This window comes from Mchenga conophoros, linkage group LG5, assembly GCF_057382185.1.
Source record: "Mchenga conophoros isolate Kocher_MC1m ecotype Shallow Benthic linkage group LG5, M_conophoros_male_GT1.1, whole genome shotgun sequence".
NCBI lineage: Eukaryota > Metazoa > Chordata > Actinopteri > Cichliformes > Cichlidae > Mchenga > Mchenga conophoros.
In genome coordinates, this window is record NC_140530.1 from 21,881,457 (window position 1) to 21,908,342 (window position 26,886).

The 26,886-nt window shown below is 40.9% G+C and overlaps 2 protein-coding genes across 5 annotated transcripts; both read right to left on the reverse strand.

The window, feature by feature from the left end:
* Window positions 1-189: 189 nt before the first annotated feature.
* rereb (arginine-glutamic acid dipeptide (RE) repeats b) lies at window positions 190-12,740 on the reverse strand. 3 transcript variants are annotated; one of them, XM_085274213.1, is made up of 17 exons: window positions 12,509-12,740; window positions 11,610-11,658; window positions 10,599-10,723; window positions 8,357-8,456; window positions 8,175-8,273; window positions 7,720-7,800; window positions 7,436-7,589; window positions 7,203-7,289; window positions 6,907-7,100; window positions 6,558-6,719; window positions 6,027-6,137; window positions 4,344-5,479; window positions 2,726-2,930; window positions 1,940-2,642; window positions 1,708-1,848; window positions 1,440-1,608; window positions 190-1,210 (listed from the first exon to the last, which is right to left on the reverse strand). In XM_085274213.1, the coding sequence occupies exons 1-17, from the start codon at window positions 12,532-12,534 to the stop codon at window positions 1,177-1,179; spliced, it is 3,576 nt and encodes a 1,191-aa protein (XP_085130339.1). In that variant the 5' UTR covers window positions 12,535-12,740; the 3' UTR covers window positions 190-1,176. The 3 variants fall into 3 exon arrangements, with proteins under 3 accessions (XP_085130339.1, XP_085130338.1, XP_085130337.1); XM_085274212.1 differs by having other exon boundaries at window positions 1,440-1,614; window positions 6,558-6,716; window positions 12,509-12,739; XM_085274211.1 differs by having other exon boundaries at window positions 1,440-1,614; window positions 12,509-12,738.
* Window positions 12,741-18,218: 5,478 nt separating this feature from the next.
* eno1b (enolase 1b, (alpha)) lies at window positions 18,219-25,497 on the reverse strand. 2 transcript variants are annotated; one of them, XM_085274217.1, is made up of 12 exons: window positions 25,389-25,497; window positions 23,695-23,789; window positions 23,422-23,517; window positions 22,815-22,873; window positions 22,640-22,709; window positions 21,642-21,775; window positions 21,294-21,516; window positions 20,947-21,144; window positions 20,307-20,508; window positions 19,622-19,730; window positions 19,253-19,311; window positions 18,219-18,472 (listed from the first exon to the last, which is right to left on the reverse strand). In XM_085274217.1, exons 2-12 carry the CDS (start codon window positions 23,777-23,779, stop codon window positions 18,403-18,405), a joined length of 1,305 nt encoding a protein of 434 aa, XP_085130343.1. In that variant the 5' UTR covers window positions 23,780-23,789; window positions 25,389-25,497; the 3' UTR covers window positions 18,219-18,402. The 2 variants fall into 2 exon arrangements, with proteins under 2 accessions (XP_085130343.1, XP_085130341.1); XM_085274215.1 differs by lacking the exon at window positions 25,389-25,497 and adding an exon at window positions 23,919-24,065.
* Window positions 25,498-26,886: the final 1,389 nt, after the last annotated feature.

Below are 26,886 nucleotides of genomic sequence, written 5' to 3' on the forward strand. Positions count from 1 at the left end.
TGCGAGATTGGCAATTTTGTGACACACCGGATTGGCTCTAGATGGATTATAACGTGCCAACTCCCTAGAACGTGTCTGAGGGAACACAGTAAGAGAATTAACTGCCTTAACCAAAGTGAGTATTTCAACTACACTTTTAGTGTCTCTTTGGGAAAAAGGAAGAGCAGGAAGTACAAATAGGACATGGTGTCAATTCAGAAATATTTATTGAAATAAATATGTCATGGATACACTTTCATATCATGTCACATAAATACTGAATTTGGGCAGTTCTTTTTAAAAATGTTCAAGCTGAAGTTTCGATCCAATTAAGTTGTTCTCATTAAAACTGTAAATACGCTTTCCTAATAAAATCAATTAAAACACTGTCTGTAAAGACAGATCATGGTCCGATTCTAGTCACTGCAACTAATAATACTATATACTGTTTTTAGCTTATGACTTACTTTTGTGCTGGATCAAGGGTCGAGTGTTCACAACTACTGTTATATCAACTCGCTCATATAGGTACAATCTCAAAAATGAATGAATAAAAGCTTCGGTTATAGTGTGAAAAGATATCTTGATATATAAAACTTTCGGATTTAAACAAATATTTAGCAGATTTAGGAGTACATACAACCTCTACTATGCTTTCAAAGGCTAAACATCACAATGCAACTCGCTACTCTAGTTTGGTGAAAACTGAAGACTGAGTCATGCTAGGTTATTACAATCATCCACACATCGATTTAAATGTCATTCTGTACAAGGAAATCTTTTAGAAATCATTACAGAGATAGTTATAGTTGACACCAAAGTCAGTCTGTTTTCATATCCTTTATAAGAGCTGAATTTTAGCTCATTTAAGTGACTGCATAACAAACAAGTTTTTTAGAGTCACTTTAAATCTCACATAAGAGTCAGAATAATAATATTATTATTAATAATGCTATTATTATCAGTGTTGAATATTATAATAATAAAGTAGTATAAATTTTCTAGTGATATGAAAATCTCAGACGGACTTTGACAGTCGCATTAAGTGCTGAACAAGGAATGCACATAGAGATCCACAAATATTTTTCTAAAATATATTAAAACAAACAAAAATGACACAAAATATTCTCTTACAGTTTCAAAAGTACACAGTATTGGGTAAAAGTTTAGAGTTTCAGGGCATGCACCTCCTTGGACTCAAGATGGCTTGTCACCTTCTTTCTTCAGACGGCTTTTGACAAACAGAAAAAGAGTTAGATGGTGCAATGACGTGTAACAATTGACATGAGTTTCCCTGAGCAGTGTTGACTGCATGTTGGACATTTTGGCAAATGATGTAAAAGTATCACTGAAAAGTACAATTTCAATTTGTACCTTGCGCAGTTAAATGGTCAAACATGAATTCAGATAGAGAATTTTATTATTCAAATTTCTAAAGTGACCGAATAGAGAGAGCTCACCTGTAATAATCCTCCTGACCTGGTAGAGGGCCTCCATGCAGGTGATGCCCGTGCAGCCACTGCTGCTCCATTGCCATCCTCTGCAGCTCTGCAGACTGAGCATGCATGGCCTGAAGCTGATGAGCTGCAGACATCGGAGGAATTGGGCCCTGCAGCTCTCGTGGATACGCTGCTCCTTTTCAAATTTAAACAAGGTCACAGTGAACCAGTGGAATTTAGAAATGAGTCAAGATGTGGTCTGTGACTAAGTACATTAAAGACTACAAACCAAATAGTGGGTGGCGCAGCATCTCATGATCATGAGGAAGATCGCTAAGTAAAGGGTTGGGGATTGGGCCTGCAGGGAAAGGGAATCGGGCCAAACGTGGTCCTGTTGCCAGAGGATCCACTAGTGGATGAGGGCTTGAACCTGTTTGAAGAAAAAAGAAAGACCTATTGTAAAAAGCTAAAGTAATATTAAGACCTTGATATGTTGAATACTGCTGAATAATTAACTTCACCTTGACCGAGGGGGTCCTGTTGGTGCAGGTGGAGGTGGGAGTGAATGTGAGAGTGTTGGTGATGATGGGGTGTAACATTAAGCATCTGCAGCCTGGCAGCAGGATCAGTCGCCACTGAAGCCATCCTCTCAGCGTGAAGCCGCTCTGCAGTGAGTCGCTCAGCGTAAGTCAGCTCCGGGCGCAGCTGAGGTGCCGCTAACACCATTCTTTCACGCTCTAGGTGGTTCAGCCCAGGATGGAACGGCGCAAAGGGATGTGGGGGCCCAGGTATGTGAGGAAGACCTAATGGCCCATGTCTTGCAAAGTGCTCCATAGGGTTTGCAGCAGGGTGCAAGGTTTCCAGGTCTGGGGGTTTGACCTCAAAGCCAGGCTTCATCCTCTCGCGTAACTCCCTCTCTCTGAGGTTCCTCAGCTCACGCTCTCTGAGGCTAGGCTCAGCACTGTACAGGCCAGGCATGTGATAGGCCAGCAAAGGGTCACCAGGGGTCAGGGACACATAGAAAGGATGGTTGCGGTTGGTGGGAGACATGACATGGGGTCGGGCGTATTCGCTTAGGGTGCGCAGGGCAGGTGTGTCTGGGCCAATGTAGGGAGGAACGGCTGCTACTGTGGTGGGCGGCTGCTCAAAGGAGGGGCGTCCGTGGCCTTGAGCCACCATTTGAGCTTCACTCATACGACTGTCATGAGAGGAGCTGGATGCTCTCTGTAAGCAAATGAGAGATAACTGTTGACATGTTTTATGTAACAAAAAGGGGAAAAATGAAATTAAAAGAATATTGCACTTACAGCACTTCTGTCGGCCTCCCTTTCTCGCTCTCTCTCTCTGTCCTTCTCCCTTTCCCGTTCTTGTCGAGCACTGAGCTCAGCTTCTCTCCTGGCCTTTTCCACAGCTTCCTCTCTTTTCTTGGCCAGCTTGGAGGATGGCAGTGGAGTAAAGAAAAGGTCTGTCCTGGCACACGAGTTGTAGCCACGATCCAAGTGCTTGATAAACCTGAAATATTTAACAGATATGCATTTATGAGCACTGAGTATCAGCTTCATATGCACAAAACTGCATTACGAATCATTCAAAAAGTTTAGCTTTTATATTATAGACGCAAAGTCTAATGAAATTTAAACAACACTTTCATTTAATGTTGATTTGCTTGCAAAAATATCTATTTTTAGATGGTTCTTTAAATGAAGCATTGAGATTTTTCTTCACTTAACCTGAAACTCATTTATGTATGTTTATTAAATTACTCTCAGCTATTAAGAAACTTTATCAAGAACCAGTATTACAACATTGTTTATGCTCATTGTTTGATTGCCTTACGTCCATCACTTATCTGGAAATGAAAATAAAAGTAAACGTTATGATTTTGATCTAAGTCTCCCAATACAAAGAGCTTCAGACAGACTTCAGGCAGATTTAAAAGCCTGGTGAAACATTTGAAGGGCATTTTGGATCAACTTAAGTTCTAGTCGAAGAATGAATCATTTTGTGTGAACTTCCAGACTAGCTGAGGGGTTGGTGTGAGTTTATTATCCTGCCAATTATTGTGTTTTCAATTTTTTTTGTCACGCTTTACAACAAATTAATAATATCAAAATCTAAATTTTGACCGGAGACAAACAGAAATACATCCAGTCAATTTGGTGGAAAAGCAAAATGTGCTGCAAACTGGCCCACGGTTAAAGCAGCTACTGTAACAGTAGTTCCCATGACTACTTGTATATGAAAAGTGTGACTTGTATTGATACATAAAATTACCACCACAGTCTACAGTCCATTTCAGCTGCATTGCTCAGCTCTTTGACTCTGCTCCAATACTTTTACTCTTTTAGGTGTCATTGCTCTCACACATCTGTTTGTTTAAAGCTTCAAGAATTGGTGTAAAGAACAATAAAATATAAAACTTAAGAAAAAATACTGCCATCTTGAGATCACAGAGACTTACATCACACAGACTCTCACACACCCTTTGCACTGGACTTTGATTTTTATCTCAGCTACGCTCCTGCATAGTTTAACAAGTGCATCATACTGAGTTGTGATGCTATCTGCTGACACAAACACACTGAAAAGATGAAAACAATACCAGCTATTGTATTGTGGCTGGTAAAAATTCACTGTTCACTGATTGCCCGGGACAAAAAATATCAGACAAGCAAGTTCAGAGAGGAGATAATGAGCCTAGTGGAGAATTTCTCAGCTGAGTAAAGATGAGATATACTTTATTGTTCTCAGACATTTCTCAGACAGAAGTGCTGAACGCGAAAGGGAAACATATTTTTCTCACAGGTCAAAACATCTTTTAAAAGGAGAAAAAATGCTGGACTGACATTTCTCAGGTGATTTTACTGCACCTGTCAAGTAAAACCTGGATTGTTTTTTGCAACAAACAAACAAACAAAAACATACCGTGCAGACTGACTGGCATGACTTGCCATGTTGACAATGGTTGGCTCTGGTGAAGGGCTTCGAGGTGGAGACGGTGGGCTCTCAGCCTCCTCCATCTCATCAAGAGGCTCCTCTTTAACCTGAACTTGCGAACCTCCTGCAGCGCTGCCAGACGAAGGTCTCAGAGGAAGAGATTGGAATGATGGCTGGAGGCTCGGTACAGGGCCAATAGCAGCGGGTGTTACAGAGGTGAGGGGGTGTGAGGCTGCAGCAGGTGAGTAAGAGGAAGTCATGTTTTTTCCAGAGTTTGTCTGCACCTGAGAGATCACTGGAAGCTGGCTTGGAAGTGAATGCACAGGCAAAGGTTGTGGCATAAGCTGAAGAGGGGGAGGGGGAGCACCTGGAGGATGCTGGTTGGGCAAGGAATTGAGAGGCTTTAGAGCAGGAGGCGGCGGAAGATTAGAGGGCATCTGGGGGAAAGGTGTAGCAGACTGATGGGGAAGCTGTTTGTGTGAAGGTGGAATAGGAGTAGTGGGAGGAGGCTTGACTTGAGGACCAGGAAGAGGAGGCTGGTGGAGCTGACCATCCCTAAAGAAGGATGGGGGTCGTTGGGGGGGCAAAGGTGATGGACCATGCAGCTGCAAAGGCTGCGCAGAGTTGAGAGTGGATGGGATCTGAAATGCTGGAGGAACAGGAGACTCCTGTTCCAATGATGATGGCAGAGCAGGTGGACCGGAAATACAGTGAGGGGTGGGCTGTGCACGGCTATTTGTGCCTACTGTGGCAGCTGACTGGCCAGTGGCGGCCTGAGGGGGATCTGGAGAGGGAGGAGGGGGGCTCTGAGCTGGGTCTGCAGAGGGTATGCTTTGCAGTAGCTGGGGAGTGATAGGCTGTGAGGGGAGGGCTTGGGGGACCGGTGTGTCAGCTAACACAGCAGTGGGGGCAACCGGCTCTGATGGAACACCGTTGGGCTGGGCAGATGAGTCAGAATCACTCTCGTTGCCCTGCTGAGGGCTGGGAATGCTAGGAGAAGAGCTTCGGTTGTCTTGATCGATGTCTTTGGTGTCACTGCTGCCATCGTCCTGAGCACTGCGACTCTCTGAAGAGCTTTCCTCCTCAACCTCAGCCTCACCCTCTGAACGCGAGCTCTGTGGATCCTGGAGGAACACACACACACACACACACACACACACACACACACACACCAAAAAGCCTGGTTCATATTGTACTTAAAAGTGAATTCATGTCTACAGTAACTGTGTTTTTATATATACTGAATAACAACAGGTTTTCTTTAGATATTATGGGGCGATCGTGGCTCAAGAGTTGGGAGTTCGCCTTGTAATTGGAAGGTTGCTGGTTCGAGCCCCGGCTTGGACAGTCTCGGTCGTTGGGTCCTTGGGCAAGACACTTCACCCGTTGCCTACTGGTGGTGGTCAGAGGGCCCGGTGGCGCCAATGTCTGGCAGCCTCGCCTCTGTCAGTGCGCCCCATGGTGGCTGTGGCTACAATGTAGCTTGCCATCACCAGTGTGTGAATGGGTGGATGACTGGATGTGTAAAGCGCTTTGGGGTCCTTAGGGACTAGTAAAAAGCGCTATACAAATACAGGCCAATTACCATTTTTACCATTACAAAAATGATGAGGATCATCATAAAAGTGTTACTGCAGCTTTAGTTTGCAATAAGTGCTCATGTGCTCTCACCTGTGTCTTTGGCCTTTTAGGTGTTACTTTCTCAGGCTCATCGGGCTCCTGAGCAGCACTTTCCCGTACACGTTTTGCTGACTTTTGTGACGTGACCTCCTCTTTTATCCTCTGCAGAGGACAAAAATGTCATTACTCTCCACAAATTAGATGACTCCAACCGACAGAACTATACACACATCGTAATGCTGTGCACACAGCTGTTTAAATATTAGCTTTGTTAAAAGACCGAAAGTTGAGGCACACAACGATGTGTGCTGCAGGTAAAGTTTCTGGGCTGCCTTTCCTCATCACAGCCATCCCTTAAGACTCTCTCCATTTAAAGCAATGCATTATCAGGGACCGTAACATCTAGTCTTTTTCCTGAAAAATTATGTGGTTGTCAAGGCAAAAAAAAAAAAAAAAAAAAAAAAAGAAACCCACACTCCACTGTTTGGCAGCAACCAAAGTGACCCACAAACAACCAAGCTAGTATCACAAGATAATTCCAAACAGGTCCAACAAGTATACGAATAGGTAATCATGCTCTACCTTGTTTGTTTTCTTTGTGGATTCATTCTTAGTATCTGTGGAAGACGATCTCAAAGAATTGGAGATGGATCCACTCGGGGAGGGCTGGTTACTGGACTGCTGATCCTCACTGGTCGGGGAGCCTGTAAGCCTTCTGTGGCCACTTCGTAACGATGATAACTGCTTTAAAAACAAAACAGAACACACATTTAATATTGTTAAAACCCAAAACAAGGATGACAAGTATCCCTTACTCGCAAAACCTGCAAAGAGGTGAAGCAAGACTTAAAGCTATGAAATCGAATTTAATTGTAATCTAATGTCATTGGTAATAGTGAGTGTGTGGCTGATCTGCCAGCCTCACGCTTACAGGTGCTCTGCTACGCCGTGTCCTCATGGCATGCTTGCTGTTCACTTCTTCCTCCACTTTAACAGGTTTAAACATGAACGGAGCGCTTCCTGACTTTGGGGCTGACGGCAGACATCCGTGTTTGTTTTCATAAGTACGACAACTTGTACACAGCAAAGGGTTGCCTCTCCCACCCTGGTGCCAATCCTTAGAAGCTGTAACAAGAAAAATGGCTTTAGGTACAAGTTTCACTGTTAACTGTTTAAAAACAGCTTTCTTTATCAGCTTTTAGCCACTGTTCTAAAACTAAAACTCACTTGTTGTGCCACAATGACTGCAACTCTTGCTTTCCTGTTCACTGTCTTCACTATCAAGATCATCATCACTGGCAGAACTTGCATCCACTACAAGAAAACAAACAAACATGCCAAAAACAGCTTAGACCAACACAAAGTCCAGCTCATAGGACTGCCAAACCTCTGGATTTTACAATTACCCCTCCATTCAACAGACTTGGGGACACCTTTCCAAAGAAGCTTATGAGGATTACCTGAATAATTTCGAGACTGTGCGTTCAAAGGAGAAGCTGCAGATCGGGTTTTTGCTTTGCGAGAGGACGGCTGCCTGCGCTGCTGTCGGTAAGCTCTGGTTCCTGCGGCCTCTGGTGTTTTCTTCCAGTGGTAATAGAAAGTGATCAGTTCTCCCTGATGACAAGAACACAGATAGTCATGTTATGACTGTCATGTTATGGCTTTCTGATCAAAGATGTGACAACAGTGACATGTTACAATCATTATAAATTGCTTTGTCTGCAAAAGCATAATGTGAAATTACAGTCTTTTTGCTGGGGAGAAAGTCTTTCCGAATGCGGAAGAAATTTTTGCCATATTGTCTCAAGCCTTTGATGAAGCGTTTCTGTAGGGAGCAACAGAAGGCAAAACAAATTGAATGATATTCAGGCAGAACACTATTACAAACAGGAGCTTTCAATAAACATGCAATTGATTTACCTTGTAAAACTAGTGATCTGCTTTTTAAAACATGTAGCTGTTACAGACGCAATGCTACTGCAGAGATGCATCATATTAGATTCTATCTGAAGAACCATTTAAGATGCAGGCAAACTGCCCAAATAATAATAAAACAAAATACATCTACACTACCCGCAAATACTAAATGTGTTACATATATTTAAACCCTTTAGAAATTGTATAAGCTTGCACAAAGATCTAAAAAACCTTTAATGCAATATAACTAAAAAAAAAAAAAAAAAAAAAAAAAAGGCTCACCACGTCGTCTCCCGACCAACACTTTTCAATAAGTTTTGGCAGAGGCTTCTTAACAAGACGCTGGAGAGCTTTTGCTGCATCATAGTGACTTGCATGAAGCTAAAATAAAAATTGTGGATTTTAATACATCTGCAATAAATGATGCTGGAAAATAATAATATGACTCAAGTTGTGCCTCATACCATGTTCAGAGCATTGAGTGTGGTGTCATCACGGGAGGCTGCTAAACATCCATCCTCTGTGGATCCACCATCACACATCCCTGCAAATGCCGCCATGCTCCTTGAAAATAAACAGAAGTATTTATGTTAACAAGTGAAACCAATGCTGAAGGGGTACCTTTACCCTTTCTTAGTTTGACATTACTTTTCCTATGTTGCCTGCTTACATGATATTTAATAAATCAGGCAAAAAAATAAAGGCGAGAACAGCAATGCAGCTTAAGAGCAAGAAAAGCAACATTTATATCATTGGAGTAGAGCTGGGCGATATGAGATTTTTTCATATCACGATATGTTTTTTTCATTTCAGGCGATAACGATATCTATCACGATATAAGCCAAATAACTATATTTGTAAGATTTAAATGTGCCGTTGCTCACAAGTAAAATGTGAAATAATCAGCAGCTTGTTTTTAAATATTTATTTCCCATAATAAGTTCAACAGGGTAGATGTACTCAGATAAATAAAGGCAAATATTGCAAACTACACAAAAGGCAGCCGCTAAAGCGTTTAAGTTTCAAAATAGAACAAACGAAACAGACTAAATTGTCAATTCCACTTAGAAACAAAATATTAATTCTAAAAATAAATCTTAGTTTGTGTTACAGAAGAACAGACAAAACAGACTAACTTTTGTCAATATCAAATAAACTGAGAACTAAAAGGAAATTCTCAATCTCTCCTTGTTGTATAGCTGAGCTTTTCAAACAGTTTTAACAGTTACTTTAGTCTGACAAAAGCCGAATGACGAATTAGCGCTTCCAGTCAGAGACTGAGGCTACGTCCACACGTACACGGGTATTTTTGAAAACGGAGATTTTCCGTTTTCGTTTTAAAAAAATTATCCCGTTCACACGTAAAGGCAGAAATGAAGGAAAACGCTGCTATGAACATGCCAAAGCAGCAGGTGGCGCTAGATTCCTAACCGTGCAGAAATGTTGGCCAATCAGAAGTCTAGAAGCCTTGGTGGGAAAAAGTAAACAAAGCTGGGGCATAGAAGCAGAACCGAGTCGTATGTGTGGAGGGACAGTAACTGTGTGTATATGTAAGCATTTAAACACTGCAGAGAGTAGAATTAACAGTAACAGTATTGTAGAAATTCATTTCACCAAAACAATAACGTGGCGCAGTGTGACGCATGCACCAGTTTATTGTATTTCCAGACTTGCTTTCGGCACAATTTACAGTGCACGCTACTCTATTTTTTGTCAGACTTGAAATAGCCGAAATACCTTCACACTACGGAACTTCTATGGCTCTTCCGTTCGACAATCTCTCCGGCATTGGAACCGTCATCTGTTTTCTCTTCGGTCACGCTCGGTTGATTTTTCTAGTCGGCACACTCATTTCCTCCATTATGCGCTGGCTCCATTACCTGCTGGCTGCTTCCCAAACAAACACATGTGCGGCTTGGCACTTGTGCTGTACGTAACAAGTCACGCGACGTGATGCTGCGGCTGTGATTGGTTCGGCTCTGCGCTACTGAATTTGGATCGGCTGACCTTTTTTTTTTTTTTTAAGAGGACAAGAGCGGCGAGGTATATCGCGATAGCTTAATTTCTCTATCGAGTAAAAGTTATATCGCGATACATATCGTTATATCGCCCAGCTCTACATTGGAGCACTATTTTTTTTTAACTAACAGGTACCGACGAATGAAAAATGTTGCTGAAATGCTGAATACCAACAAACCACCAACACAAGCAACTGTAAGGCCAGATTAGATACAGCAGTATTCACTAAATCCCTGCATCACCGCCTCAATATTTTCTAACTTCAACATAACGCAGCAAAAAAACTCAAAACAAAAAGCACAATAGAGTCTGAACTGACTGAAATCTACTGCAACCAACCAGAAAAGAAATTATCTAACAACAATAGCGAAACCAAGAGTGGTTCTATTTTGCATGTACTTCCTCATCTGTAACACTTTCCTGATGACTGTGTCAAAAGTGGGCCGGTAAGACTGGCTCTCTTTGCCTTTTAGTATTTTTACACCAATAATGGTACGTACTGCCAAAACACATTAAAGGTTACATAACAGTTTTAGATTATTTTGTAATCAAAAAGTTACATCTGTATTTAGCTGTTCAGTAAGGGCACTGAGTTATTTACTATTAGATGTTATTGTAAATTTCTGAAGAAATTTTATACATGCAATTTTTTTTTTATTTGCAAAAGGTGCCAAGACTTCCACTTACCTAGCAGCTCTGAGGTACATGAGAAGGTCACAGTCATTGACCCCAGGCGTCCACATGAGCTCCTCACTCTCTGTTTGAGTTTGCAAACCAGGCGCAGGCCGTGGCTGCAGCTCTGGGAGCTTGGCCTGCAGTGCAACAAACGAAAGGCCAAAAGCACAGCAATTAAATAATCAGTACAAGGGACAACAAAAGCAAAACTTACAAAGAAAAAGCTACAAAAAACACATTATTAGCATGTGTATGAAGTAAATAATGGTTTAAGGTTTTTCTGGTTATCAAATAGGTTTAGCAAGCTGAGTTACATAATAGGATTTCCATGAAGAAACCGGAATGTAACATTAGCTATGAAAGAAACATTTACAAGGGATGCATGTATATCTTTCTTTAATTCACACAGGCTCAAATATATAAATCTTTTATTTATTTGTTATTAGTCCTTTATTTATCCAGGTAAATATCTCATTGAGATGAAAAATCTCATTTCCAAGAGAGACCTGGCTCTTGGCAGTGCTGACAAAGCCGAAGCCTATTAACTTGATTGACAACTGGTAGTTTCTCTTTGCCACCTTAAAAAGGATTTGTTTGACAGCACTCATTGGACTGACCAATACTTAGGTATATTGATTTTCCTTAGATCTTGAGTTCCTTGGACTTTCTCATTGTTCTGAGTATGTATATGTATATGTATGTACACACACACACACACACACACACATATACATACACACACAAAAAGAGCAGGATAATACAAACAAACAAAAAAAATCACTGGAAACAGCTGTGGTTATCATACAAATTGGTGCAGCCCTACAAATAAGAAAAAGTTGTGAAACTGCAAACCTGTGCAAGTCCCTGCAGGTTTGAAAGACACATGTTTAGCTACATTGTTCAGAAAACACCTCCTAATCTCAACAAGTCTTGTGGAACTGGCTGTACAGTGAGTCTAGTAGCTGGTGCATTTCTTAATTATAGTTTATTTATAAAAATAAATAAATAAAATAAAGCAGCTACCTGATGACTTGGCCCCACTCTGATCTCTCCCTGTGTGCTGTTTAGGCTCCTGAAAGTACAGAAGAAAAACAAAAAACAGGCAGCATTACATTTCTACACCAGAGCAAATTAAACTCAATTGTATTAATTAACTGCAGTCTGAAATGCATACACATGTATTTAACAGGTAATTAACGCTGTACGGTATGTAGTCAGGCACAAGATCAATATTTGCATGTAACTTGTCAGAGCAGCTTCCCTCGCACAGACTGCACAGTGATTTCAGCAGTGCGATAACATCCCGCCCCTCCGCCTCTGTGGGCCAATCTCAGCCGTGAGCAGCGACGTTTCCTTATATTACATGAATGAAATCCGACGCTACAGCCATCGCAAAACCCTGTCAATCAATCATACATGAGCTGCTAATTTCTACGGACACCATTACGAGAACAGTGTGTGCTACTTTTGGAGATCAGACTGACAGTAAACCCTACCCAGCCTAGTTAACCTAAGCATTCCATAATGATTATCAACATTAGCATGCCTAACATTTTGACACCGATTAGCAGTCTCTCATGTAAATACATGCCTCACGGGAATTCCACAGCCGATTCAATAAATGTTTGCAAACTCTACCTAAGGTTAATCCAATTTACTGACATTATTTACACGATAGCTGCAGAAATAACCGTGCCCAGAAAAGCGTTTTGACAAGCCCGTGCCATTAGCTGCTAACTAGACAGTAGCGTTACGCTGTTATTTTGGCTAGCTTGTTAGCCAGGCACGAACTTCGTGACCACTGACACTCCGACTATTTCACACAAGCTGCTCTCAAAGTAACGCGGGGAAACACTAAAACACACATTTCAAGACAACTAAATAATGCGACGTAAATGAAGGCGGCGAGTTAATGAAGTTACCTCCGCGGACTGAACAGGTCGTCCATGTCGAAGGATGTTTGGATGTGGCTTGTTGACACTACGCAGCGCAGTCAGCGGGCGATACACACAAACTATGCGAATCCCCTATTACATGGCTATTCAAAATGGAGGCGGTGTAGTGGAGGGACTCGCTCTATTTTTTTTCCCTGTGCAATGACCTCAGCAGCCACAGCTAAGACTTCAAAGTTGCCTGGGTGTACATAACTGAGCATGTGCCGCGGATCAGCAGCAAGCAGCGCAAACGATACCGAGGCTTCATGATCATCATCACCACCACCAGCAGCTGCTGCTACCGCTGCTGCACAGGCAGCCATGAATCAAACAACACACCATACTGTGTGTACTGCTGCGGTTATTAGACAGCATTTTGAAACACATCACACCACATTGACCGCCACCTACACAAGCTGTGATTTAGACAATACACTTAATGCGGTTCAGCTTTTTTGTTGTCACATTTGCTTTGAGTTCACCACAAACAGAAGTAAACAAAATAACCATTAAATATTACATACATGTACATTGCAACCCGCCATATTGCAAATTGTTAATAATAATAATATTAATATATAATGTAATAATAACGTTAAAAATAAATTATTATTATTATTATTATTATTATTATTATCATTATTATCATCATTATCATTATTATCATTATTATTATTAGTTTGCACACACTCTTCATGGGAATGGCTGTCATGGTAATATTGGACTTTTAATGATTTGTATGAACTGCTTTTTCTCGCGCTCTCTCCAGGGTCAAATACTGTGCGGCAAACATTTTAAATGTCTATTTAAAAAAACAAAAACAAGAATTGGGTGCAAAATTTTGAATTTATTTTGGATTTTCTCTAATCCACACAGGGTCAATAGTACACACACAAACATGCACTTAAATCTTTTATTAGGTGGTGCTGAAGGTTCACCATCGACATCTAATTAGTGATCAAAACTGACTACAACTAATAAGTTTCTTTTTGCCAGTCGCTGGACTGAACAATACTCTGGACGATAGGGAATCCAATGAACTCAGTGGACATCTAAGAAGAATTGTAGAACCATTTCTAAACTGCAGATTCCAGGATCTTCATTACACTTTTGTTAACACTTTTGCAAATATCTGGAGGAAGACCTAAAGTGTCACCCTGAGATGACAGGAAGTTGTTTGAGATATTCAGGAAGAACCCAGAAACCATCATGGCTCATTGGAAATTGGTGGAATACCAGCATCACTGTCCACAGTTAAGCGTGTTTTTAAATTCTCCCTCAGCCCTCCCAGAATCTGGTTCTGCTGGAGGTTTCTTCCCCTTAAAAGGGAGTTTTTCTTTCCCACTGTTGCCAAGTGTTTGCTCATAGGGCATCCTTTGATTCTTGGGGTTTTCTCTGTATTATTGTAGGGTCTTTACCTTACAATAAAAAGTGCTTTGAGGCGTTACAGCTGCGTTACCTGAATGACAAGAGGCATGTATGTCCTGATTTGCTCTAAAATTATACAAGTCTGAATATTCTGAATCTTCCTGCATCTTTGGTTTGGACATTTAAGATTTTATGGGAGAATCACATTTATATTAGGGTTTGCGATTTACTTGTAATAGTTGAGGATAGCGTAAGCCCTATTTCAAAGTTGATCCTCTCATGTCTGCATATGAGAAGGAAAAACACAAAACAAAAACTAAAAACAGCATCAGGAGCCAGTTTAACTAAAAAAACAAAACATCAAGAACGAACTACTACAAGTGTGTTTTGCTGTTGTAATATACACTGATCTTATTAACAATACAATACAATTTTATTTATATAGCATGTTTAAAAAACCAGAGGGTACATCAAAGTGCTTCACAGTAAGGAATAAACAGTAAATGATTACACTGAACTGTAAGTCATTAAAACAAGCTAAAATAGAGAACAAACAAAAGCAAGTAAGTAGAGATAGAGAGAAATCATGATTATCCAGAGAAATGAGTAGCGAGCAATTAATGAGCAGTGAGAATTAGTGAGTTGGAAAAGCCAGGTCGAATAGGTACGTTTTCAAGCGTGCTTTAAAGGATTGAATGGAGTCAGAGGGACGAACAGTAGCAGGAAGACTATTCCAGAGCTTTGGTGCTACAGAGGCAAAGGCACGATCACCCCTAGTCTTCAGACGGTGCCTGGGCTGGGCCAGAGGTAACTGACCAGATGATCGTAAAGAACAGCCGGGAGTATAGAGACTGAGGAGGTCGGTGAGATAGTCAGGGGCAAGGTTGTTTAGGCATTTGAAAGTAAGCAGCACAACTTTAAAATCAATACGAAATTTAATAGGCAGCCAATGTAAGTCAGAGAGCACTGGAGCAATGGAGGCAAAAATGCCGCTGTATTCTGAACATCAGAATCAGAATCAGAAAGGGTTTTATTGCCAAATGTTGAGCGGGTTTACAACATTAGGAAAATGCTGCGGTGCTTCAGTGCAAACATACTGTTATAAATACTGTTATAAATTAAGCTTAAATAGACATGAAAATAAAAATGAGAATAAGAATTAAAAGTGCTAAGTAGATAGATAGATATATACATGATATATACATGAGTGCAGGTGGTGATCAGTGCCAAACATGGAATGATGCAGTGAACACAGCGTAGGGTCATGTGTTAGTGGCGGGGACAGTCATATGGTTATTGTTCATGTGTCCAACAGCAGAGGGGAAGAAACTGTTCTTATGGCGAGAGGTTCTGGTGCGAATGGACCGGAGCCTCCTGCCTGAGGGGAGCAGGTCAAACAGACTGTATCCAGGGTGAGAAGGGTCAGCTGAGATCCGAGCTGCACGCCCCAGTGTCCTGGAGGTGTACAGGTCCTGCAGAGATGGGAGGCTGCAGCCAATCACCTTCTCAGCAGAGCGCACAACACGCTGCAGTCTCTGTTTGTCCCTGATAGTGGCTCCAGCGTACCACACGGTGATGGAGGAGGTGAGGATGGACTCGATGATTGCGGTGTAGAATTGCATCATCGTCCGTGTTGGCAGGTTGAATTTCTTCAGCTGCCTCAGGAAGTACATCCTCTGCTGGGCTTTCTTAATGACGGAGGTGATGGTGGGCTCCCACTTCAGGTCCTGGGTGATGGTGGTACCCAGGAAGCGGAATGAGTCCACAGAGGTGATGGGGGTGTCAGTCAGGATGATGGGGGGGAGTGGGGCTGTGTGCTTCCTGAAGTCCACAACAATCTCCACTGTCTTCTGGGCATTCAGCACCAGGTTGTTGTGGCTGCACCAAGACACCAGACATTCAACCTCCCTCCTGTAGGCAGACTCATCCCCGTCCGAGATGAGTCCAATAACGGTGGTGTCATCTGCAAACTTGATTAGCTTGACAGACTGGTGGGTGGAGGTGCAGCAGTTGGTGTACAGGGAGAAGAGCAGGGGAGAAAGAACACAGCCCTGAGGGGAGCCGGTGCTGATGGTCCGGGAGTCCGAGACATTCTTTCCCAGCCTCACATGCTGCTTCCTGTCCGTCAGGAAGTCAGTGATCCACCGGCAGATGGGATCAGGCACATTCATCTGGGAAAGCTTGTCTCGGAGATGGTCTGGAAGGATGGTATTGAAGGCAGAGCTGAAGTCCACAAACAGGATCCTGGCGTAGGTTCCTGGGGAGTCCAGATGCTGCAGGATGAAGTGTAGGGCCATGTTGATGGCGTCATCTACAGACCTGTTGGCTCTGTATGCAAACTGCAGGGGGTCCAGGAGGGGGGCCGTGAGGGTCTTGAGGTAGGAGAGAACTAGGCGCTCAAAAGACTTCATGACCACAGATGTCAGAGCCACGGGCCTGTAGTCATTTAGTCCAGTGATCCTAGGTTTCTTGGGGACAGGGATTATGGTAGAGGACTTGAAGCAGGCAGGCACATGATATGCCTGCAGTGAGGAGTTGAAAATGCAGAAAACACTGGGGCCAGCTCGTTTGCACAGTGTCTGAGAGTGGCAGGAGACACACCGTCTGGGCCGGGAGCTTTCTGAGCATTCAGACTCTTAAACTGCTTCCTCACACCTTCTTCATGAATATGAAGAGTTGTGGTGGGAGGAGGTGGTGTGAAATCCTCTTTTGTGTGGGGTGAGGAGGGGGGTGTTGCAGGTGAAGTGATTGAAGGTGGTGATGGCTCTATGGAGGGGGGAGAGGTGGGGGAATGAGTGTCCAAAGTGTCTCTATTGTTGGGGTCGTTGGAGGTGTGAAGGCTGCCTGATGGCTCGTCAAAACGGCAGTAAAAGTCGTTGAGGGTGTTGGCTAAGAGCAAGTCATCAGTGGAGTGGGGGGTTTTAGGCTTGTAGTTGGTGATATTTCTAAAACCTTTCCACACAGAGGCCGAGTCATTCTCTGAGATCTGCTGCTGCATCTTCTCAGAGTGCTGATGTTTAGCAACGTCCACTTCTTTAGTGAACCTGTACTTGGCCTCTCTGTAGCAGTCCCTGTCTCCGCTTCTGAACGCCTTTCTCTTTTCCAGCCACAGCTTTTTGAGTTTAGGAGTAAACCAGGGTTTGTCATTGTTATAACTCACCCTGGTGTGTGATGGCACAATGCTGTCCTCACAGAAGTGGATATAGGAGGTGACAGTGTCCGTAAACTCGTCCAAGCTGTTAGAAGCAGCCTTCAATGTGTCCCAGTCTGTAGACTCCAAACACGTGCGAAGCTTCTCCACAGCCTCGTTGCTCCAGTTTTTTGGTCCTCACGACAGGTTTGGAGAGCTTCACCTTCTGTCTGTACACGGGGATTAGGTGGATCATGACGTGGTCAGAAAGTCCGAGTGAAGCGCGGGGCACCGCACGATAGGCCCCCTGATCGTGCTGTAACAGTGGTCTAATGTCCTCTCCTCTCTGGTCGGGCATTTAATATACTGCTTGTATTTGGGAAGCTCATGGCTCAGATTGGCTTTGTTAAAGTCCCCAAGAGCAATAATGAGAGAGTCCGGGAATGTCCGCTCCATGTGCAGTATCTGCTCCGCGAGTGCGCACTGAGCTGCCTGCACATCCGCATCTGGCGGGATGTTATCATTGGAGGTGAGCGAGTTACAATAATCTAATCTGGAGGTCACAAAGGCATGGATACGTTTTTCAAGGTCTTTGTACGGTATTAAACGTTTGACCTTTGAAATTTGGCGCAATTGGAAGAAGCCAGATTTAACCACAGAGGAAACCTGTTTATCCAGCTTAAATGAACTATCCAGGCAAACACAGATTACTTACAGTGTCTGTAAGAAAGCAAGCAAAGGGACCAAATCGGGCAGCTAGCTGATCTCGTGGACTGTGACTATCAAACACCATAATCTCAGTTTTCTTCTCATTTAAAATGAGAGAATTGGCAGACAGCCACTCTGTGACCTCTTTCAAGCAGTCAGACAAACGATTCAATGAAGCTGGCAGGTCAAAAGATAATTGGAAATAGATTTGAATGTTGTCAGCAGGCCCCCTTATTTAGAGGTAGAGTCATCTCATTTTCCAAATAGCTTCATTGTCTTTAATTTAACTGCTGACCCCCCCCCCCAAAAAAAAAACTGTGTACAAGCCAAACATCTGGAAAGATACTATGAAGATCACATTGTTTAGACATCTTAAAAATTGTATCAGAGTAAAATATGTAACATATGCACAATAAAAAGAAATAATCACAATGTATTGTGTCAACTCCAACAGATTTCAATAATTATTTTACTCCACAAAAAGAGAGAAACTTAAGATGGAAGAAAACTTTATTGTAGAGTCAGAGTTCAAGTAGTTTCAGGTAGTTCTCTATTCAGTATTACAGCAGGTTTTATGCGAGTAGTTCTACATTTATCCTTATTGCCGAAAAGTATTTTCATTTATTAGCAAACAAGTTACTGTGCATTTGTGTGCATGCACATATTTGTAAAGTCTTCACTCCATCACTGGTTTTCTGAAGTTTTTTCCAGCAAAGCGAGCATTGTCTCCCAAATCCTCTTCAATTCTGTAGTGAGAGAGATTCAAAATTAGTTCTGCTCTTTAATTTAGTAAGAGGTCTTTTCATCACACTTAACATTTGATACAAAATTTACTTTCAATTAACTTTTAAATTTACTGTTGCCATCTTGACTGCAAAAAGCCGTTGTGATGACGATGGGTGGGTCTCACTTTTAAGCTGCATGCTCATTGGCCAGTGAGTGTGCTGGTTCATATCACAAATAACGACCCAAGACAAGTGACTGAATGCATAAACTCAGCAGAAAGATGTTTATAGAGGTCAAAACACTGACTTCTGTAAACACACTAAAGCCATTTTCCCATAGACTTCTATAGGAGCAGAAATATTTTTTGCAACCACAACTAGCGCCACCTGCTGGCCTTAAGATAGAATCCAGGCTTAACCTCCTAGGACCCACATATGTGGACATCATATTTTGGGTTGTCTAGACCAAAATACTACATTTTGCTCTACAAGGGCCTGAAATCCACTTACAAGGACATTATACTGCCACTGTTCTATCAAAATTTAAAGCAAATGTCCTCATATGTGGATCTCATTTTTCTCAGAAACAAAAATCAGGTAAAAACAAATGAAAAACAAACACATAATCCTTTGTTTTTACATTAATCAGGTCCCAAACAACTCAAATAGCAAAAAGGAATTAAAAATGCATGCCATGAAAGAGTTCGGGTCTCAGGAGGTTAAAGCACTTATTCATGTTTTACACTTTTTATGCTCATTTCAGAGAAGCATGATAAAACTTGTGAGTTGAGTAAAGCTCACCTGAGAATCTGGTTGTATTTGGCCAAACGCTCAGAGCGGCAAGGAGCTCCGGTCTTGATCTGAGTGTGTCAAAGCATTGTTTATTTTAGCATTTATAATACATGTGTTCAAGTTGTATTATTATAATTAGGATAGACTTTCATTTATATACTGCTTTTCTACTCTTCTCAAAGTGCTTTAAAGTCAGATTTAACCATACATTCATACAGTGCTTTATTCTATACACTGCAAGCACATCATCTATCTAAAATCCACATCCAGTTTAGGAACACTAATCCCCTTCTCACAGATACAATAAGGCATTTGGATTCTAGACAAACAAGTTTCATTTTATGTTCTAAAAAGTCAAACCTTTACATCAAGTATTACCTGTCCGGTGCATAAGCCGACCACCAAATCTGCAATGAAGGCGTCTTCAGTTTCACCAGAGCGATGGCTCACCATCACACCCCAGCCGTTCTGCTGGGCCATCTTACACCTGCGGAGAGCAACGAGATTTTCCTTAAATTCTACATGGATGATGCAATTCCAACAATTCATGATTCTTTTCTCACTCTTTTCACTTTCTTCTTCCCTCCTCTCTTCTTTGCATTTTAAGGTCTACCAATGACGTTATCATTCGATTGCTCTGGTTAGCATTAGCTTGTAGCATCATCAGCACTGTCACCAGATTAAAGCTTAGTTGGGATATTTGGGCAAGACTTTTAGGGTTTCCATGAAAGGAAACATGTTGGGAAGATTTGATTACACTTACAGTACTTACAGTTACTTATAGTAACCAAGGGCATAAACACATGTATGCTGAAGAGAGAGAGAAACCCATAGAACCAGGTCACGAAAGCGTGTCCTACTTAAACAAAGAAATTATTTTCTATACTTTGCTGTACCGACAAAGTGATCATGATACGTATTTCACGCAAAATGAAGCGAAAAGTTTTTTGTAAAATAACATATAAAGCTGTCCTCAACTCAAGTAACATTACAGTCACGTCACCCACACCTTAAAATCTAATACTTATATAAACATTTGTATGAGTTTCAAAGGTTCACTTACGCCCTCATGGATTCTGTAACTGTGCCAATCTGATTGACTTTAAGCAGCAGACAGTTGCAGGCCTTCTCCTCCACAGCCTTGCTGATGCGATTAGGGTTAGTCACAGTCAGATCATCGCCAACAACCTGGATGTCTGTGCTGCCAGTGAAGTTGGTCCAGGCTGCCCAGTCATCCTGGTCAAATGGATCCTCAATGGACACCACTGGAAGGACAGTTAAACAACATTACTATGACTTGTGATACTTTAAAACCTAATAAGTCCAAGACTTATTAAAAGAAGTCCTACAAGACAAGAAACACCAACAACACAATCTGATTGTTGCACTTCTGCAATTACATTCAATAGAGGAATATTGGAAATGTAGCTTTAAGTTATTAAGTTAATTGATTTTATTGGAATTTTTAAGTAGTAATAAAGAGGCCAACGTCCAGCAACCATTGCTGCTGTATACAAATGGCACATTCAGTCAATGCAAATGTATCAAATCCACATTTAACTGATCATTAGGAAAAAAAACTAATTATTTGAGTTCATCTGAAAACTGTTGTGCTAATTATAGAAGCAAAAACTTTGCTTACTTTAAAATGACTACTTACAACTCGGATTATTTGCAAAAAACAGACAGTTTCGGGATTTTACCTGGATAATCCTTCACGAAGCTCATGTAGAGATCAGCCAACTCGTCGGGTGTGATGTAACGACTCGGGTCATCAGGTGACTTGAAATCCAGGTCATATTTTCCATCCCTGTAGAATTCAGATGCTGCTACATCCATGCCAATCACAACCTCATCTGTGTACCCTGCTTTAGCAATGGCCTCCTTCAGCAACTCCAGAGCTGCAAGGTTAAACATCACATATGAACAAACATGTTCATTATTTGTTACTGAAGGAATATTCTCGTATAACTTGTGTGTAACTTCTTTTACACGACATTATATATTTAATAAGACACAACAGAAATACATCCTTAGCACAAATGTTTACCTTCCTGATTTTCCAGAATATTTGGAGCAAAGCCACCTTCGTCACCCACATTAGTGGCATCCTGGCCATATTTCTTCTTGATGACACTCTTGAGATTGTGGTAAACCTCGGCTCCAATGCGCATGGCTTCTTTGAAGGTGCTAGCCCCGATGGGCAGGATCATGAACTCCTGCATGGCAAGCTTGTTGCCTGCATGAGAGCCGCCGTTGATCACATTGAAGGCCTGATAAATGCAGAGAATGGAAAAATAAGGCATGTTAGAATTATAATAAGAGGTTTACTGAAAGGTCAACTGAATGAAGACAGGCCAGCAAATTTATGCGTGCCATCAGATAAGCAAAGTCTCACCGGCACAGGCAAGATGACCTCTGGGTTTTCTGCGAGGTCAGCAATATGGCGATACAAGGGGACTTCTTTCTCTGCTGCACCAGCTTTGCAAACAGCCAGAGACACACCTAGGATGGCGTTTGCTCCAAACTTGGCTGTTAGTTGTAAATGAACAAAAAAACAAAAACAAAAAAAAACATAATGTATATAATTATTTTAAATGTAATAATATTGCATTAGTAATAAATAAAAAAAATCAGGATGAACCACCTTGATTCGTCTCACATTGAAATAAATGGATCTAATTTGACTGTAAACGCTTAATGACAATCATCTTTAAAGGTGCAATATATATAACATACTCAGTTTTTTTTGTAATTGTTGCTGGGTTCACACCCCGAGTTCCTTTCCCTAGCCCCTAGGACTGCAGGATGCCAGTAGCCAGAGCAGAGGACATCATAAGATGGGTATACTACATTTTAATAAGTGTTGCGGAGCATCTGGTGACATCGGGAGAAGGATGATTTCCAGTTTCTGTGTCGCAGCTATAACACGATGCATGAGGGGAAGAATAAACCTACCATTACTGAATTTTCCTCAGTGGGGGACAATAAAGGATATTTCCATTCTATTCTATGCTCGCTACATAATCCTCCTATCCAGTGGTCATTTGCAAAGGTCTTAAACCGCTGTTGCATTAACCTTTTATGGGCACCTTTCTTTAAACTCGACTGATAACAGGTTAAAATAAAAGGTTCTTTTTAATGTAATTTTGGACTGAGGGGACAAAGACTGCACATTCACTCACTACTCCATCTTAAACACAGCATTTGAAAACCTTTTAGTGTAACTAGAAGAAAACAAAACTGTTCTCATTGGAACAGTTTTGCAATTCTGCTGATTAGATGCTTCATTTGTTTAACATCACCATTAAAGGTATGAGAAATCTGTCATCAAGCAGACATTTATGAAGACTATGCTGTAGTGTACATAATAGTACAGATGCTTCTGTCACTTACATTTGTTCTCTGTGCCATCCAGGTCAATCATCATCTGGTCAATTCTCTCTTGCTCAACCACAGACACATCCTGAGCAGACAGTAAGCTTCACATTAGCATTTCATCATCGATGGAAACCCTTCCAAAGGTTACTTAGCATACATATTAGAAAATGCAGACACTAAATGATCTTACTTGGCCAACAAGTGCAGGAGCAATGGTTGAATTAATGTGCTCTACAGCCTGTGAGACTCCTGTGAAGGACACATTAGAGATTATTTTATCAAAATATTATGGGCAACCCTTGCAATCTCAATATTAAAGCCATAGATTTAGCAGAACGTGCAACTTTTGATTCTAAAATTCATACTTTGACACAAAGAAAGAGATGTTTGCGTAATTAACTCTGTTATTTCCCCATAGTCAGTGTTTTAGCAGCTATTTTAAAATCAACATGCAAATCATCAATACTGAAATGACAGCATGCTTTACAGACAGCCCACCATGCACACTGATCGACTATTAGATGGACACATTTTTATTTTAAATTAGAAGGACAGGCAATGGAAACTCACTAACCCTTTCATATCTGGCAAAGAGAACAAGAGAGAGAGAATGGTGAGTTGTGATAACTCATAGAAAGACAAAAAAGAAATACAAAAAAGAAGTCAATATTTAAAGTATTTTTCTTAAAAAATGAATTATACTTTAAGTAATAAAGCTTCTTTATTAAAAACCAAAAAAAACCCCCAAACATGTTTCAACAATTTCATGAAATTAAATAAAGGAAATATGTACAAACCTTTCCCAAGGTAGCGAGACTTGTCGTTGTCCCTGAGCTCCAAGGCTTCATAGATTCCTGTAGATGCCCCGCTTGGTACAGCGGCCCTAAACAAGCCTGGGAAAGGTACATGCAAACGGAAGCATGACAGAAGAATAAAAAATGTCTAAATAATAATAAAACAAACAAAACAAAACGTGCATAGATAACCACATCATAAGGACAATTTAGGTAATGAACACTATTTTAACTACAAAAAACAAAAACTGGCCCAGAAGGCACATTTAGGCCTACCCTTGTCAGTGTAAAGGTCAACCTCTACCGTGGGGTTTCCACGAGAGTCGAAGATCTCTCTGGCGTGGATCTTAACGATGGACATGGTGCAGGACCTTGAGAAGAAACAGAGCTGCACTTGTTAATATCGGACAAAAAATTAAAGCTGTTGTAAATGTAATAAACATACAACAAAAAATAATATATACGTTTCTATTTGAATTATTAAAACGTGTCTCCCGTACCTCTTTCACTCTCTCCCCTCTGCGAAGCTCTCAAACAAAAATATCCTGACCTAGCTGCAAGCTTAAAAGCGCCAACATGCATGCTAGTATCCTAATTGGATTAGGCCTCCTCATCTGATTAATCACATGGCAGCTGGAAATGGTTGCGTCTGTCACAGCAAGGTTGAGCTTGAGTTACAGTTTGTTTGTGTTGATGCAGAAAAACGTGAGGGACTTCAAGGTTTTCATGAAGAGTAACAATGCTATCGTGATTACACTGACTCCTTTTTTGTGCCAATACTACCCACATAGACGTGTTCAGTAATCTTTTCCATTTGCTTAACAGATAAATAAGCCAAAACATAATGAGGATTACTAGAAACTCAGTAAAGAAAAACAGAAAACACCAAAACAACAACAAAACATTAGAGAAACAGCAATTTCTGTTTTAGCTCCCCAATATTATCCAATTCTCTTAGTAGGAACAGAAGCGGCAACTCTGAGAAGTCCTCCGTTCTTGCTGTCTGTGCCTTAGGATAACAGGGTATCTATGCCCACTGATCTGCCACTGCCAGTTATTCCTGATGAGATGGGTTTTTAAGTTGTTTTTTGTGGACTCATCTTCAAATAGCAATATCTAGAGACACACTTAAATCTTTGTAAGTCAAATATCTGCCGCAATGTCTTCAGGAATATGCAATTTCAAAAGTGTAGCAGAATTTCAAAATCATGCTCTGAGGCTTGAAAATTCATTCATTGAAGCATAAAGCATCGATCTAAAGGCTTATCCAGCAGGGTCTGATAAAGACTTCATAATGGATTTGCATTATCTGATTTGCTTAATAAACTGCTCCATGACCTGGATGACTGAGAACCTCTGCAGACTTCATGAAAAATAATGAAGAATAAAGGTGGTCATACCAAATATTGACTTTCAAGCTCATTAGAATTGCACAAAGCCGTTTTTACCTTATGTACCGTGTGTCCAAGCATGCTCCAAATAAATCACTGCAACCATTTTATAGAGAAATATTTTTTAAAAAGCTATAAACACTATATTTGATCTTTTTTGGCAAAGAATATTGATATTTAATTAGCATGAATATATAAATCTTTTACATTTTAACATCTTTTCTTACATGACTTCTATTAATGCAAAATATAATGATTGTAAAGGGACACATACTCAAGGAAATCTGAGGTTAAGCTTAAAAGTTGGCATTGTGGAATTAAAAACTGAGCAAGTAAAGGTGGTTGAATGGGAAGATACAAACCCTCAGTTAAAGATAAACACATAAATGTAAACTAAACGCAGAGTGTATGAATGACTTTTTTTTTTTAATATACGGACCTCGATCGTAGCAGCAGCGCTGCTGATGGGGATGGTTGACAAATATCAGCTAGCTAAACTTTACAGAGAAAACGAACTATTAAACAAAACCTACCAAAACGGCCAATTACATTAATTAACCGTGGCCCAGAAATAATTACCTTGACAACAGATGCAGAAAACTTTGAGTCTGTGGGAGAGCAAGAGAAAAACTACCGGGTACAGTGGGAGCGAGAAGAGACGAAGAAGAAGAATAGCGCCTATGTGCGTGCTGCTGCCCCTACAGTTTCCAATGTGAACTACAACCCCATCAGCTTCTACAGTAGCCTGTGTAAATCTTGTAGGTAAAAATGTCTGTGTTGCAGACTTTTAACAGGAACCATTCTATCTATCTGGACTGAAAATCAGTTGCAACAAGTTTTATGGAGCAATGAATCCAAATTTGAAATTTTCAGTCTAAATTGTTGTCAAATTGTTATCATTGTTGTTGTTTTTAAATGTAATTTCTGGTTAAAGAAGTCAATTCATCATTTGTTATGGTAAGCAATATAATAGATCTGTAAATTTTAAACAACATAATTCCATAATTTAAGTGCCATTTCTTGCATTTGCGCCACCCGACTTTTGGATACAAACACATACAAACTGCTTGTATCAGTGTGTCTGAATGGGTGAATGAGGCGTATTGTTTGAGTTCTCTATCAGGGTAGAAAAGTTCTATATAAGAACCAGTCCATTTACCATTTACTGTTTGCATATAGTTGCAATTTAAACAGGCTTTTATGTATTTTAAAAAAATACATGTTTCTTTAAAATGTTACAAAATGATGTGATCTAAAAAATATTATTATCACACTTATCGATGAGTGACAAAATAAAGGAAAAATCTTAACCTTTGACCCTAAAAAAGGGATGTGGCAGTTTGTTCATGCAGTAGGACACATTTTTCTGGGATGCTTGGGTCCAGTTCTCTGCTTTGACAGAAGAGTAACTGCAAATCAAAACAAGATTCTGAGAGTAAGCTGCTTTATCCTGTCATGTAATGAATCTACCCTGATGGGAGTGGCCTTTTTGTGCAAAGCTGTTATGCACTCATCTGTATTTCATACGATCCCACTTAGTGATCTGTTTTTGTTGTTATTTCAGACTCTCCCCAAATCTGATCAAATGACGGGTTACTTATTCGTTCATCTTCTTTTGTGTAATGACACTTTTGCGCATCATGCCCTTGATGCCGCACCCTCAGGCTTTCATATCAAGTTTCATTTAAGCACTTTTGGCTCTGCTGTTCTTACCTAGCACTCATAATCTTGTGATCGGAAAACATAACATGTGGGATCTTACACTAGTAAATTTGTCATGTTTCCTGTTCCCTTTTTGACAAAACAATCTGCATTTTCTTTATAAGATTTCACAATACTTGATAATGGCAGTCAGTTTTTTGTTTTTAAAGACGGACAGGAAACGCTGGCAAAGACAGCAGAGGAATGGCATGTGGCAAAGGCCCAGCTGGCTGGCTGGCTGGCTGGGACTTGAACTGGGGTCTTAGCTGCTTTTGCATCCTAATCCAGTTAGACTCTAGGTTTCCCCTAGCAGCTTTTCTTTTTGTACATCTACAGTGGGGCAAAAAAGTATTTAGTCAGCCACCGATTGTGCAAG

Bases quoted from the DNA above. Each gene is read 5' to 3' on its own strand.
- rereb (XM_085274211.1), bottom strand. From the start codon at position 12,534: ATGGACGACCTGTTCAGTCCGCGGAG. The intron at 8,274-8,356 runs GTATGAGGCACA...TTTTTATTTTAG, and splicing joins CACTCAATGCTCTGAACATG to CTTCATGCAAGTCACTATGA. The intron at 1,211-1,439 runs GTGAGCTCTCTC...GTTTGTCAAAAG, and splicing joins GGTCAGGAGGATTATTACAG to CCGTCTGAAGAAAGAAGGTG.
- eno1b (XM_085274217.1), bottom strand. From the start codon at position 23,779: ATGTCCATCGTTAAGATCCACGCCAGAGAGATCTTCGACTCTCGTGGA. The intron at 22,710-22,814 runs GTAAGATCATTT...CTGTCTGCTCAG, and splicing joins CTCCTGCACTTGTTGGCCAA to GATGTGTCTGTGGTTGAGCA. The intron at 20,509-20,946 runs GTAAAATCCCGA...CTGTCCTTCCAG, and splicing joins CTTCGTGAAGGATTATCCAG to TGGTGTCCATTGAGGATCCA.